At 50.9% G+C, this 12,835-nt stretch overlaps 6 protein-coding genes across 6 annotated transcripts; 2 read left to right on the plus strand and 4 right to left on the minus strand.

The window, feature by feature from the left end:
* Nucleotides 1-323: 323 nt before the first annotated feature.
* ASPZODRAFT_126732 (hypothetical protein) lies at nt 324-1,139 on the minus strand. Its single transcript, XM_022721560.1, has 2 exons — nt 490-1,139; nt 324-433 (listed from the first exon to the last, which is right to left on the minus strand). Exons 1-2 carry the CDS (start codon nt 1,014-1,016, stop codon nt 418-420), a joined length of 543 nt encoding a protein of 180 aa, XP_022585300.1. The 5' UTR covers nt 1,017-1,139; the 3' UTR covers nt 324-417.
* Nucleotides 1,140-1,756: 617 nt separating this feature from the next.
* Nucleotides 1,757-3,388, plus strand: ASPZODRAFT_126734 (hypothetical protein). The gene has a single exon (XM_022721561.1). The coding sequence runs from the start codon at nt 1,893-1,895 to the stop codon at nt 3,264-3,266; it is 1,374 nt and encodes a 457-aa protein (XP_022585301.1). The 5' UTR covers nt 1,757-1,892; the 3' UTR covers nt 3,267-3,388.
* A 115-nt stretch (nt 3,389-3,503) lies between these two features.
* ASPZODRAFT_30537 (hypothetical protein) lies at nt 3,504-5,130 on the minus strand (the record flags this gene model as incomplete). Its single annotated transcript, XM_022728203.1, has 3 exons — nt 3,504-4,127; nt 4,200-4,952; nt 5,032-5,130. Coding segments are annotated over 3 exons (1,476 nt in total), but the record flags the coding sequence as incomplete, so codon positions are not given.
* A 361-nt stretch (nt 5,131-5,491) lies between these two features.
* Nucleotides 5,492-6,993, minus strand: ASPZODRAFT_263639 (hypothetical protein). Its single transcript, XM_022728041.1, has 4 exons — nt 6,345-6,993; nt 5,943-6,286; nt 5,686-5,880; nt 5,492-5,633 (listed from the first exon to the last, which is right to left on the minus strand). The coding sequence occupies exons 1-3, from the start codon at nt 6,796-6,798 to the stop codon at nt 5,728-5,730; spliced, it is 951 nt and encodes a 316-aa protein (XP_022585303.1). The 5' UTR covers nt 6,799-6,993; the 3' UTR covers nt 5,492-5,633; nt 5,686-5,727.
* A 196-nt stretch (nt 6,994-7,189) lies between these two features.
* On the minus strand, nt 7,190-10,682 carry ASPZODRAFT_148204 (hypothetical protein; the record flags this gene model as incomplete). The annotated part of the gene is made up of 6 exons (XM_022725344.1): nt 7,190-7,325; nt 7,397-7,756; nt 7,820-8,949; nt 9,005-10,340; nt 10,411-10,443; nt 10,516-10,682. The coding sequence occupies 6 exons, from the start codon at nt 10,680-10,682 to the stop codon at nt 7,190-7,192; spliced, it is 3,162 nt and encodes a 1,053-aa protein (XP_022585304.1).
* Nucleotides 10,683-11,468: 786 nt separating this feature from the next.
* ASPZODRAFT_126737 (hypothetical protein) lies at nt 11,469-12,730 on the plus strand. Its single transcript, XM_022721562.1, has 3 exons — nt 11,469-11,610; nt 11,668-12,313; nt 12,399-12,730. The coding sequence occupies exons 2-3, from the start codon at nt 11,937-11,939 to the stop codon at nt 12,649-12,651; spliced, it is 630 nt and encodes a 209-aa protein (XP_022585305.1). The 5' UTR covers nt 11,469-11,610; nt 11,668-11,936; the 3' UTR covers nt 12,652-12,730.
* Nucleotides 12,731-12,835: the final 105 nt, after the last annotated feature.

Below are 12,835 nucleotides of genomic sequence, written 5' to 3' on the forward strand. Positions count from 1 at the left end.
GCCATTACCCCCCCATCCAGCTGCTAAGGTAACTCCCTCTTCTTCCCATGCAGACTCCATGACTGCTGGAGCCCAATAATCTGCGAGGGCAGATTCGGAGACACCTCGTGCATAGCAGCGCTTCCCTCCTGCCTCTGGCTCTTCAGCAAGAGAGGAATTCCAACGCACTCTAAGCACCTCGTAACGCCGCTCAAGTAGCCAAATGACTGGCCATGTAATTATCCACAGCTGCAACAGCACACACATCCACCAAATAAACCTATTTCTGCGTAGCTTATTAATCCAGTGCGGCGAGTAGATAGTCACTGAGTTATGAGCAAGGGAGAGAGATATAGCTATAGCACCCTGATAGTTGAGGGCGCGGATATGGGATTTCAGGCGACAGGAAAGGGCGGCGTCATTAAAGCCATTGAGTGTTCAATAAAAGGTGAACCTAGAAAATAGTTAGAAAGAGTGAGCAGGGCATATGATGAAGGTCATGAAGTATACGATTTCACAGACGAGGGGTCTCGACAGAACCGCTCGCACCACAGCCTCAGATCAGGATCGATATCGGAACCATCCATATGTGTCTCCTCTGCAGCTCCACGAAGAGGCTTATGCATTCGTGATCGACGATTCCCCCCACGAAACAAGAGCCGGTCATCTCCATCCCGGACAATGTCAGCCTGCACCCACTCCTTTTCCTCTGAGGGTGCCATCTCCTCCCATCCTGTCAACATTGTCTCGGCGAGATCAAGGTCAATAACAAAATCAAGGACAGTCACTGTTCTCTTTTCATCTTCTTTGCCGTGGTAGGTAGTCATGGTGTGTGATCCACAGATGCTCAGTATTGGTCGGGGCGGAAGTCTCATTTGCTGGCGAAGAAGACAGATGAGGGCATCACTATCGCTCGAGAGGGAGGCAGAGAGTGTAATATCAGAGGTTGCTTTGGTAGTTGTCTCGGTGCCGCCAGGAAGTTCATAGAGTGAGTTGAGGAGACGGCGAGGATGAGGGTTGGAAGCGACTTTTTTCATACGGAGGCGGGGGGTCGGAATTCGAATGTTGCGAGCGCGACGAGGAGGTGGCTTCCAGGACCATATTCGCGGTGATCAGGTATTCAATGAAACAATGGAGAGAGGGGGATGAGGGAAAAGAAGAGGAAGAGTCGTGGACTCATCTTTTGGTCTTCAACACAGACTCATTATTCAACAGGCAACCACGGCAGTTATGAGAGACTAAGCCTAAATCAGTTCTTAATGACGACAAATGGATAAGACAATAGTAAATGATAATTAGCTGTAGAAGGCCATAGTATAGCTAATGAAGGGCATATAGATAGTCTATACCATTCTCTAGAATTGATCAGCTCCACTACATATATTTTAGGTCAAGTAGAGGAGAGTAGAAGAGCCTACAACCCAACCATAAGGATACAGGTGAAGAAGATCGAGTATAGCTACATTTTGTTATTGAATGACTTTTTATCACGAATTAAATGACTTTATTATGCCTTACTCAATATTGTCATGGCAATCTTAGTAGCCGAGGGGTCTTAATTTCTGTAGAATCTCCTCAAGAAACCCCCCTCCGACCCACCAGGCTTAAAAGTTAACACGATCCACCCGATTTTCTCGAAGCCATGGAAACTGTCACAGCTTTCTCAGGGTGGAGCGAGTCGCCTCGTGTGCCTCCATTATTTGTCCCCTGCTGTGGGTTGATCTGCTAAAAAAAATTCAGAGCTGGCCCACTCGACTTCGATATCTCCACTCCATGCGGGAACAGGAACCCTCTCTCTGCTTGAGGTACGAAAAAGTTGAGACTTTTTCATATATTCACCCCTCTTCCTCCATCTTTTCTTGCATGGCTACACTATCTGGCGTATTCTAACCTCCTGCATGCGCGTTTGCAGCATGTCTTGTCCCCTTTCCAGTGACGTCCTCCTGTCGATAGGAGATTGGATCGAGGATCAACCAGACCGATTGAATCTTATCTTTGCGTCTCGGCAGTTCCATGACTTGTTCCTGCCCCTGTTATATCGACATGCCACGTTGAAGAATAGAAGGGGGGTGTATGCCTTTACCAGCGCCATTCTGCGAAGACCTGAGCTGGCTCGGTCGGTTCGCGCCCTGGACTTTCGTTGCTGGAAGCCCACTCCTGCAGAAGAGGGGATTCCTAGCTGTGATCGGTTCCGACAGCTGCTTGTAGGTGCAAGTCACTCAGAAGAGGAGCAGGAGAAATGGGAAAATGATCTCAAGACCGGCAACGACGAAGCCTGGATGGCTCTGCCGCTGTCATTGCTGTGCAATCTGCGACGAGTTGATCTCGTCTATCCAAAGCAGAGTCTGTATCTGGATCGGACCTTCCGGCGAGCTATGGAAGGCGTGAAACCGTTCCACGCTGAGAAGCCTGTCCTGCGGTTCTTGGAAGCCGTCTCATTGAAAATTCTCCATCACGACGACGACAGCAGTAACACCGACTCCTCACAGCCTGTCTTCTGCTCCTCGCAGCTCCTCCCCTTTTTCCATTTCCCCTCCATGCGTACCATCTCAGCCGATTCGGTAATCGAGACACCGACAGAACCCGAAAATCCGACAATGCCAACTAGCAGATCCACTATATCAGAAATTGACCTCACCTGCAGCAATAGCATCCGGGGCATGGCTTCGTTCATTGCCCGCTGCAGCAACCTCGCCTCGTTCAAATACCAGCACTCAGACTCGCATCTCGAATCCAGAGCATACTGCCCCTCTGCATTCTCCGAAGCTCTGTCGACAAGCAAGGGATCGCTCGAAACGCTCTGGCTAGACAGTTTCGGCACCCACCTCCCCTTCACCATGGCGGGCCTCAACCACACTCACGACGAATGGCTCGGCTCCTTGGAAGGATTTACTGCGCTGACGGAGCTGCGCGTGCGGCTGCCCAACTTGATTGACATTAGATACCGCAGCGAGCCGACCATGCCTCTAATAGATGTTCTTCCGGGGTCTCTGGAACGTATCTTCATCGAGGGCTGTGACGAGCGGAGCCTACCCATGCTGATCTCGCAGTTGGAGACTCTAGTCCGGCATCGGAAAACCAAAATGGCGAACTTGAATCGGATCGAGGTCGAGGGCTTCTTCCATCAGGACCCAGAGGATGCAGGTGATTCCAGCGATGCTGTCCCCGAGGGATACCGGATCCGGTCGCAGGTGATAACCATGACGGGCTCTCTACGGGAGGCTTGTGACAAGGCAGAGATTGAGTTCTTTATTCGGGATCGTCTGGTGATGGAGTCTATGATTTAATGATTGCATTTCGAATTTATGGATAGACTCAGATATAGACATAGAGTCATAGATATAGAAGTACTGTAGATAGATATCAAGATTATAGCTATGAATGATTACAACTTAGGTCAGAATTAGAACCCTTGCTATTATTACTATTATTTCCTATAGTTTACAGTACCGTTTTTTCTTCAAAAAGAACAGTGAAAGAGAAGAAAGGAGAAACAGAAGAGATGACTATCACCGTGGAGCCTCGATGAAAAAAGACGACAGGCCACCCAAGGCCGCCACGCCAGACATGACCTGCCAGAGAAATCGGAAGCTAGCGGTATACGCGGCATCTAGAGCTGCACGCTCCGCCTTGGAGAGCTCTACCTCGCTCAGCAGGATGATGTAGCCATTGGCAGTGTTGACGACACCTGCCTGCAGGCCGAGCTGGGTGATGTGGTGGACAACCTGGTTGAGAAGGATGCAGCCCGCAACAGGGACAGCGACGCACATGCCCAGTGTGCGGAGGAGAGAATACATCTTCATTGCGTGGTGGGATTCCTCCTCGTTCGTCCACGCGTGCAGGCAGATGTTGTATCCGGAGATCAACAGGCCGTGGCCCATCCCCGCCACAATGAACATGATCACCCACCCGCCCGTCGGGATGCTGGCCGACAACAGGATAAAGCAGCCCGTCGAGAGGATGGTCATCATCCACCCGGCCCACAGCGACCAGTGGAACCGCCGCGACTTGGCCGTCAGCGTGCCCTCCATCGCGGCCGTGGGGAAGATCACCGCCGTGATGGCTAGGAGGCTCAGCCCGGCGAAAGTCGGGGTCATGTATCCAACGGACAGGAGATACAGGGCCAGATACTGCAGCTTGGTGAAGATCTGTTGAGAATGATTTATCAGTAAGAAAGAATACCCCAGGTTTATATAGTGCTAGCGACGAGGAGAACATACCAAAATCCCCTGCAGGAAACAACCGATATACGCTGCGATCGAAGACCGGCTGCTTTGAAGCACGGTCAGTTTGAAATGCGGATCCACCGCCCATACGCGCTCATAGAAAATGAGAGCAAGGATGCCAGCGCCCCCGGCGGCAATGGGGAGCAATGTGCGCCAGTTATGCCACGGGTAGAGGGTTCCTCCCCACGAGATACCGATCAGCAAGGTCCCGACGCTCAGAAAGATCAGCGTCGCGCCAGACCAGTCCATGGTTCGGATCCGACGTAGATCGATTGTCCGGTTCATCTGGAATGTGATGGTGAAGGGTACGAGGACGATTCCCAAAGCGCACAGGATGAAGTTGATGTAGAAGGCCCAGCTCCAGCTGGCCCGGTCCACGAAGATCCCCCCGGCCACCGGGCCGAAGATGGCCCCTATTACTCGCGCGATGAAGAGGTAGGAAATGGTCACCGGCCGTTTGCAGGGTGGGATCACGTCCGAGATCAAAAGGAGCGAGACGCTGGTCATCCCGCCGCCAGCGATTCCTTGCAGGATGCGCCCTGCGATCAATTGAGAGAGGCTTCCTGCGCGACAGCCGATGCCCGTGCCGACGGTGGAGAGGATCAGAGCGCTGAAGAGCAGCGACCCGTGGCCGAAGATTTCTAACAGCATGGTGAAGAAGCAGTGGCTCACGGCATTGACAAGCAGATATGCGGTTTGACACCACAGAACGCCGCTGAACGGCGTGTCAAGCGAATTCGAGAGATCCTTGAGAGAGCAAGCATCTGCAGTCAGTCAAAACTGTCCACACTGTTTATGATAGGTTTCCTCGTCATTCCACGCTCACCGGAAGTATCGGTATCAGCACCGTCGCGTTGAATCCATCCATCAGCATGAGAAGCGCAATACAAGATAAAATCAGCCAGTCTTTGAGATTCAGCGTCCACTGGTGACTGGTGGTCAAGCTGTCGCGCTCCAGCAGTTCGAACTCGTCGCCATAATGCGCATGGTCAAACTCTACTTCTTCGACCAAGCTCCTGCTGCTTCTGACACTCTCTGCTTCGTCAACTTGAGTAGATGTCGTGTGTTTGACAGAGATGACATTGAAGCTGGAGGCCCCCATTGAGACAGGAGGGCTTGACAACCGGCCCTGTAGGTTCGTTCAGAACAGGGTCTTTGGTCGGCTGCATCCGTGATGTGTATTGGAATAAATCGATAAACAGATTTTCCTCCAGGCTGGTCTCATTGGCAATGGCAGGAATGTTATTTTGGTTGATCTTTGTCATCGCTGTGGAATGTAGATTTCAATCAAGGGATGTATACTGGCGCCATCTACACATGGCTTAGCTGGAAATGAAATCTCAATTATGGTTTTTTTTCTCTATTCAACAGTGCTCATTCTTTGCATTGGACTTTATCGCAAGCTGTATAGTTCTTCCCCTGCTGCCGCTGGTAGAGCAATTAGAAACCAGCCAGGGAAGTTCTCACCAAGAGTACATACCTTGACCTATCCTACTTATCCCATCAAAGAAATGATATCTTGTCACCCAGTCCGTGCCTTTGGCAAAACGTAGCCTCCAATTTCAGTAAAAAATCTCATCGCTCTCCCCATGAACTCGGCTGTATCGCTGCCCAGCCATGATGGTAGGAGTTGCATCCGTGTGGACTCCAGGTCTCGAACATGTTTTCCCGCAGTCTATTCGCAAAGAAATCCATTAGAAGCAATTACTTTGGAAATTTTCTGCTGATACATCTTACCAGCAAACAAACACCTTCGTTGGTGGGATCCATCGCCGCCCGGGCAATAACCCGCGCAACACCATCGACCGTGTTGGCCTCCAGCCCCGCGGCCTTCCAACTTTCTGCAAACCCAGCAGTGATATGCGTTGGGGTAAAGAAGGGAGCAACCCCGTTGACTCGGATTCCATATCTTTTTGCCGCTGACTGGGACGCTCGCAGCAGCCCGACCACCCCATGCTTGGAAGCGATGTAGGCGCTGACGCCCGTTCCACCAAAGTACCCCGACGTCGAGGCCAAGAGAACAATCGAGCGAGGGCTATCTGGCGGAGATTCCTTCATGTAGAACATGGCGAGCCTCAGGGCTATAAAGTAGCAAGTCAGTTGTTAGCTAGATACGATAAACTTAGACGGGGACTGCACTGTTCAATGTCCCCTTAAGGTTCACGTCGATCACCCGGGACGCCTCAAGCGACTCCCTGAGCTCGCCGTCCGCGTTAAGATCCTCCATGTCCAGGACGGGCTGTGTCTCCATGATCCCTGCGTTGGCGACCACGATATCGATCCGACCAAACTGACGGAGTGTCTCCTTGAAAACGGCTGTCATCTGCGCCCAGTCCACCACGCTCGCAGGTAGAAAGCTAGCTCTAGAAGGCTGCCCCAGTGATTCTATCAGCGCTTCTGCTGCGCCTCTGCTTGATTCGAGATCTGCAGCCACCACGTTCGCGCCGTGAGCGTGAAAGAGCTTGGCGGTTGCTGCGCCGATCCCGTTCGCGCCGCCGGTGATAATGACGGTTTTAGATTCCACTGCAGTGAGCAGGGCGTTGAGATGACCTTCAGGCATACTGGCTGCTGTCGGCGGGGTAGTTTGGTTCATTTAATCTCAATGGTCTTTATCAATCGCAGGATGGATGGAAGAGCAGAAGCCAAAAAAAAAAAGCCAAAGAAACCCTCGTTTTATACTATTTGTTGAACGTGAATAGAATAAACAACCCATAAACAGAGAACTCGATCCTAACATTTGGCTCTGGTCCATCTATCTCCGGACTTCCTCCGGTATGCAGATAGGAGGATCATCCCCCCTCATGCTGGTACCCCGCATGAAGGATTGCCGGGGTTGGATGACTGTTTTTGCATATGGAGAGAAGATGCAGTGCTACCTAGGTACTGAGGGATCCATAAACAATATGGGGGTATAAAAGAACAAGAAATGCTGAAGCCAAAAATGACTGGTCATGAAGTGCTTGTCATGGGTGTAAAACGTGGATTTAATCCAATTTATCTCGCTCTGAAGGGTGAAGAGGCCCAGCTCCGCTCACACTCGTGTTTCTTGAACTATAAGCATCCGCTGTGCTCACGGCATGGAAGGAGAAGTCGAGTTCGCCAACTAGTGTTTTCACATCTCTGTATAATAAAATGGAAGCGTCAGTCAGTTTCTCTAAAGATTGGTAGGGAATTTCAGAGGGATCAAGTACCGCAGCAATCGCTCCATATCTCCGACGATGCACCGCGTCGAAATCTGCAGGACCGCAAAGGCAGCGAAACCGGGCTCAGCGATATGGCTGAGGTTCAATATATCTTTGTCGAGTTCTTGGAGGCGTTTTGTGAAGGCGTACGGCTTCGGTGTTTTCAGATACGGCGGTAGCGGTTGTCTATTTGTAATGCTCGCGGACAGAAGACAAAGCAACGAGGTGATCTGATGGGACGTCACATTGGCGTGGGCAATCAACTTTTTGAAGTCGTTGACCCAGGCCGAGTTTGAGTTCTCGTCGTCGTTTCCAAGGCGCATGAGGGTGTCGGAAGCGTAGCCGACCAAACTCAGGTAGTTGGCGATACTGAATCCAACGTCCCGTTAGAATGGGGGGTAATAAGCGGATGCAATGACGGGTAATACTTGCTTTTCAACACTGAGAATGATCGAGTCATATTGCTTCTTCGGAAACCGACCACCGATGGGGACCTCCCATTTGAGGAATCCCGAGTACGTTCGCAGGCCATTCAACATCAGCATCTGTTTGGAAAAGACCTTGTTCCGGGCTTTCTCGAGCTTTCGCCCTGCGGAGCTTTTCAACGTCATATCTCCTTCATCACCACGCATACGCGCGGCGACCGTCTCGTGGATAATTGAGTAGTAATTCGCTAGAAGATAAAGAGATGCCCCGAGGCTTTGCCGCAACACCGAGTGTTCAGAGATCGGATAAGGGAAGAAGGTCCAGATAAAGCCAACCGCAACACCGCCAGTAACAGCAGCCAGACGGTAAGGTGCAAGAAGGTAGATCGGATAATACGGCTGCCCGTTCGACGTGGCAACTTGTTCCCCAATCTTGCGAACCTGAAGCTCATATCCGATGATCATGGTCGTGGTGACGATACTTATCATCCCGATGACACGGAATCGAAACATCTTGATGGGAATGTAGAAACCGATGGATACGAATATGAACAGAAAGATAATCACGCCTGGTGTCTTCTCATCCGGTATATACCAGACAAGGAGACTACATACCATGGCAATCGTGGTCCCAAGAACCCTAAGAACAAAACTGAAAAGACTCTGTCCGGATGTGGGCGACATGCTCAGAACCACCATGATCATCGCCCAAAGCAGCCGTTGTTTGATGAAGAAAGCTTGGGTATCATGAAGAAGAGCGACAATAGCAATGGTCATCGTCGCACAGGCCACCCGAAAGCCGTATGCTGATTCTGGCGAACGGAGGAAAGCCGGGATGAATCGGATCTTGTCTCCTATGCGTTGAAATCTAGTCACCGGAGGAAGATGCTCAGGGTCTTTCCGGTGCCGATACGCCTCACCGAGCTGAAGGATATTGCTCTGCGTATGTACGTCGCCGATGTTGTCATCTTCGTGGGAATCCTCCACCAAGAATGTGCTTCGGACCCATTTCTTCAGGCGCTTTGAACCAGGAATGATCAGGTGCTTCTTTGACAGTTTACCGCTCGCAGCCCGGTCGTCAGCGAACCGAACAAAATCAAGCACGACTTGGCCGGTGGAGTACAGCAATTGCTCCATCTGGAAATGCAGGTTAGCGTTATTTCTGTCAGGGTTTGAACATGCTCCTACGTACGTAAAGGAACAAGAAGAGACTGCTCCTGCTGCCATCACTAAACCAGGAGGTAGACGTGAAAGATTCAGGAGACACAGATGATGGGTGGTCGAAGAAGTCTGCCGGAATACGGAAACCCCTGTCCTCACACCACGTTCTTAGTGCTATCAGTTTGGCCTCCTTGAATTCTTCTAACTTCTCCTCAAAATAAGCAGCAAACCCGGGATCACCAGGGGCTGTGCTGACAGCAGATGCCTCGATATCGGGATTATCGGCTTCAGCGGATGAGCCATTGCCAGGAGCAGGCTTCTTGGGCGGTTTGGCGAATGTCATCGCATAGCTTATATGTTGCAAACCTTCATCAATCAATCTAATCACCGCATCAAATGGCTCATGGACAGATCGCATAATTGCATTCCACTCATGCACCGCCTGCTCCCTCATTTCGCCGGTTCTGCGTTGGACCGGTCCTTCATATGCCGGGCTGTTCCACAAATTAATATCCGATAGCCGTTGGAACACGTCAACGACGAAGCTAAGACCAAGCACGGGAATCATGACTCGGCGTAAGTGGCGGAAAGTATTTTGCAAGTCATCAGGCCCCAGTCTGCCATATGCAACCTCCCGTTTGGCGAAGGTCAGATCGCCATGGAGCTTCCCGTGAAGATCAGTGATGTTGCGCACTGCAGCCCTGACAGCGGCGGCCTCCGGGCTCCACACCTTCCCCTTCTTGCCAATCTTTTCCACGGTCTCATCATAAGTCTCAGCCCGACCGAACATGTCATTCTGTTCCAGTGATTCGAAATACACGGCCTGAGTCTTGAGAGCGGCGCGGAGTCCGCCAATGTAGCCAGCCATCTGGCCGAAAACGACCTTCCGTGTCGTGTTAGGGAGGACAATGAACGAGACAGCAGCCGACAATGCCAGTCCCAAAAGAAAGGCCTTGAGAACTTTTGTGACGAAAACGACACCGGCGGCCATTGTGGTAATCTCTGTGCCAAAAGATGTGCTGACACTGGCAAATATCGAATACATCACCACTGGGAACTGGAATTGGGGGTACTTTGCCCTGTAGGAGTGGACCACATAGATCTGAAAGAAGAGCCATACTCCGCAGACAGCTGAGGCGGACGAATTATAGACCGAGCTGCTATTGGAAGAAGTATGGTCTCTTGCTTTGACACTGGAATAAATCATCAGGAGAGCGACTGCGGCCGCCAGACAGACAAAGAGAATGTCGAGAACCAACATCTGGATGAATTTGGCTCGAGGCATGATGGCAAATCCTAGAATCGAAATGATGGCTACTAGATACCCGACAGTGGTATACTCCGAGGAAATTGCTTCCGTTTGGTATCTAGAAGAAGGGGGAAAGAAAGAAGTCAGTCGCCTGTTGACGAACGTTATTGATGCAAGAGACATCATACATGGAGACCGCGATTGTCGGCGCAAGACCGCCTCTGTTGATTCGAATTAGCCTCTGTTCACATCCACCATCATAAGCCGAGATTTCGTGGGTGTCCCGAACGTACTTCATCATCAATAGCACCGTTGGGATATCCAGCCCCAACTTCTTCCACCCGCTCTTCAGACCACTCAAGGCGCCTCCCTTCCGTGTCTGCTCCTCTTTCACATCCTCTTCTGATAGCGATGTACCCGACGAGGCGACCGAGTCGCTGGAGCTGCCCCTCGTCTCCATTGGTAAACAGACAGCAGCTGGATCCCCGTTGTTCTTGCTGTGGATTCGGCTAGGAGTTTGCTTCCGGGTATCGCGTGCAGTCCCTCGGCACGTGGCGAGGAATGTTGCACAAAGCGCTGCAGGCCCAGACTGGATCAGCAATATAGTATGTCTCGCACATCCAGGTCACTTCCAGCCTCCAGAGGACAGCACCTCCGCTGAATAAAAGGCGGGGGATGAGTGATGTAAGAAGATGCTTGTCGATCTTCAACTACTCCGTATGCAAACTACTAATTTATAATTAGTCAGTTAGTTACCTCTCTCTTATCAAGTGCCACAGTACGGAGTACGTAAGCGTGTTGATGTGAGTGGGTCAAATCACCTGACTTTCCCCGGACACACTCCGACTCAGTCTCCCTCCCACAAAGCTGTTGAAGATTCTCAACGGCTTCTTGACGGTACACAGGCAGATTTGAGTGTACAGGATCTCGTTCCTTGTGTGCCAGAAATTTGGCAGCAGGGTTGGTTATAGTAATCATCGTGGCTCGGAATGGTTGCGCGAATAGGAGGATGTTGGTGTCCGTTTGGTCTGGATCGGCAAATGAGTCAACTTTAGCTTTGGAGACTAGTTATCAGTTAGAATTGAAGAGACTGACCAGTGGCCACTATCCTATTTCAACCTGTATCGCTTGAGGGCATCTCAGAATAGAGCTGGACAGTTGAAGGTAGAGTGTTGATCAGTTGAAATGCAAGTAGCTATATTTCTGTAGCAGGGGTCGTGACCTGGCTACCTAGTACTAAATAGTCTGTGACAGGCCATATTCACGTGGCAGCTAGAAATTAACCACCGCAGAATCTCTACCTGTACTCTCTGTAGTATACCTGATAGGTATAGCTAATGCTAGAGAGTTACTGCTATCTTTGAAGTTGATTAAGAGAAAGGAACCTGGTAAACAAAGGCCGCTGTTGCATCCGCTTGGGTCTCCCTAAACTGATTCGTCCACAGCTATCGACGACCCCTGAACGAACCGCCCAACCCACCCGACGCTCCCCAGATCCCTGAGAATCAAGGGTCTATTTATCTCAAACATGGATTCCATGACACTGATGCAATCATTGCACCTCATTCAGACTAGCGCTCTCGATTCTTCCGACAAAACCGTCAATGGCTCCTACCCCACGCGGCAAAATACAGTCCTTCGCAATAGCCAAGCGAAGAGAGAACTGGAACCCAATCCATCCTTCTACCATTATTCTCCATAAGTTTGGGCCAGAATGATGGTTGTACCGGAAGAAAAGGATCTCCCTCCAACCCCTCCTCACACGTCTGGTGATGTCGATGTCGACAAAGAGTTGCCCACCCTCAAGGATCTTGAAGACAACACACAAACCCATCTCCCTCCAGCACTGGTTCCTAAGCGGAAACCAGTTCCTACACAGTCGTCGACAGCCGCCGCTCTCCCGGCCGCAGAGGTCTCAGCCAGCACTGCGCTAGCATCGGGCAACTGGTTTGAGCGCAAATGGGGTTCCTGGACGAACCATGCAAACCCAAGGCAGAGACGGACATTTATCATCGCCGGCATCATTATTGGAGTCGTCGTACTTCTCGCGCTCATAATCGGTCTCGCCGTTGGATTAACTGTGGGCAAGAGGTAGCTCTTGATTCCTTTCTTTTTTTTATTAAATTACGTCTTTCATGGTTAATATGAACCACGCTAAATGACACCCGTCAATCAGGCATCATTCAAGCTCTCTTTCTTCCTCATACGGCGGACCGTATACAGGCGACTTGACATATTACGATCCGGGGCTCGGCGCGTGCGGGATCACCAGCACAAGTTCCGAGATGATCGTTGCGGTGTCACACGTCCTGTTTGACGCGGCGTACTCGGGGTCAGATCCGAACGATAATCCACTCTGTGGCTTGAAATTACGTATTGAGCGGGATTCAAAGACCGTGGATGTCAAGATTGTTGATCGATGTGCGTGACCCTCTATGTCTTAGAGTACTGAAGTGTTTTAAACCAATACTAATCCGATTATGATGAACCAGGTGTCGGATGCTCGGAAACCAGTCTGGATGTCTCCGAGTCGGTATTTAAGAAGTTGGCGAACGTGGACCTAGGCCGGGTGACTGTCGAATGGTCATGGCTGGAGACACCGCCGGTCACGGT

Source organism: Penicilliopsis zonata, assembly GCF_001890105.1.
Source record: "Penicilliopsis zonata CBS 506.65 unplaced genomic scaffold ASPZOscaffold_1, whole genome shotgun sequence".
Lineage (NCBI taxonomy): Eukaryota > Fungi > Ascomycota > Eurotiomycetes > Eurotiales > Aspergillaceae > Penicilliopsis > Penicilliopsis zonata.

Bases quoted from the DNA above. Each gene is read 5' to 3' on its own strand.
- ASPZODRAFT_126732 (XM_022721560.1), bottom strand. From the start codon at position 1,016: ATGAAAAAAGTCGCTTCCAACCCTCATCCTCGCCGTCTCCTCAACTCA.
- ASPZODRAFT_126734 (XM_022721561.1), top strand. From the start codon at position 1,893: ATGTCTTGTCCCCTTTCCAGTGACGTCCTCCTGTCGATAGGAGATTGG.
- ASPZODRAFT_263639 (XM_022728041.1), bottom strand. From the start codon at position 6,798: ATGAACCAAACTACCCCGCCGACAGCAGCCAGTATGCCTGAAGGTCAT. The intron at 6,287-6,344 runs GTGCAGTCCCCG...GCTACTTTATAG, and splicing joins CCTTAAGGGGACATTGAACA to CCCTGAGGCTCGCCATGTTC. The intron at 5,881-5,942 runs GTAAGATGTATC...CTTTGCGAATAG, and splicing joins ACGAAGGTGTTTGTTTGCTG to ACTGCGGGAAAACATGTTCG.
- ASPZODRAFT_126737 (XM_022721562.1), top strand. From the start codon at position 11,937: ATGATGGTTGTACCGGAAGAAAAGGATCTCCCTCCAACCCCTCCTCAC. The intron at 12,314-12,398 runs GTAGCTCTTGAT...CCCGTCAATCAG, and splicing joins GGATTAACTGTGGGCAAGAG to GCATCATTCAAGCTCTCTTT.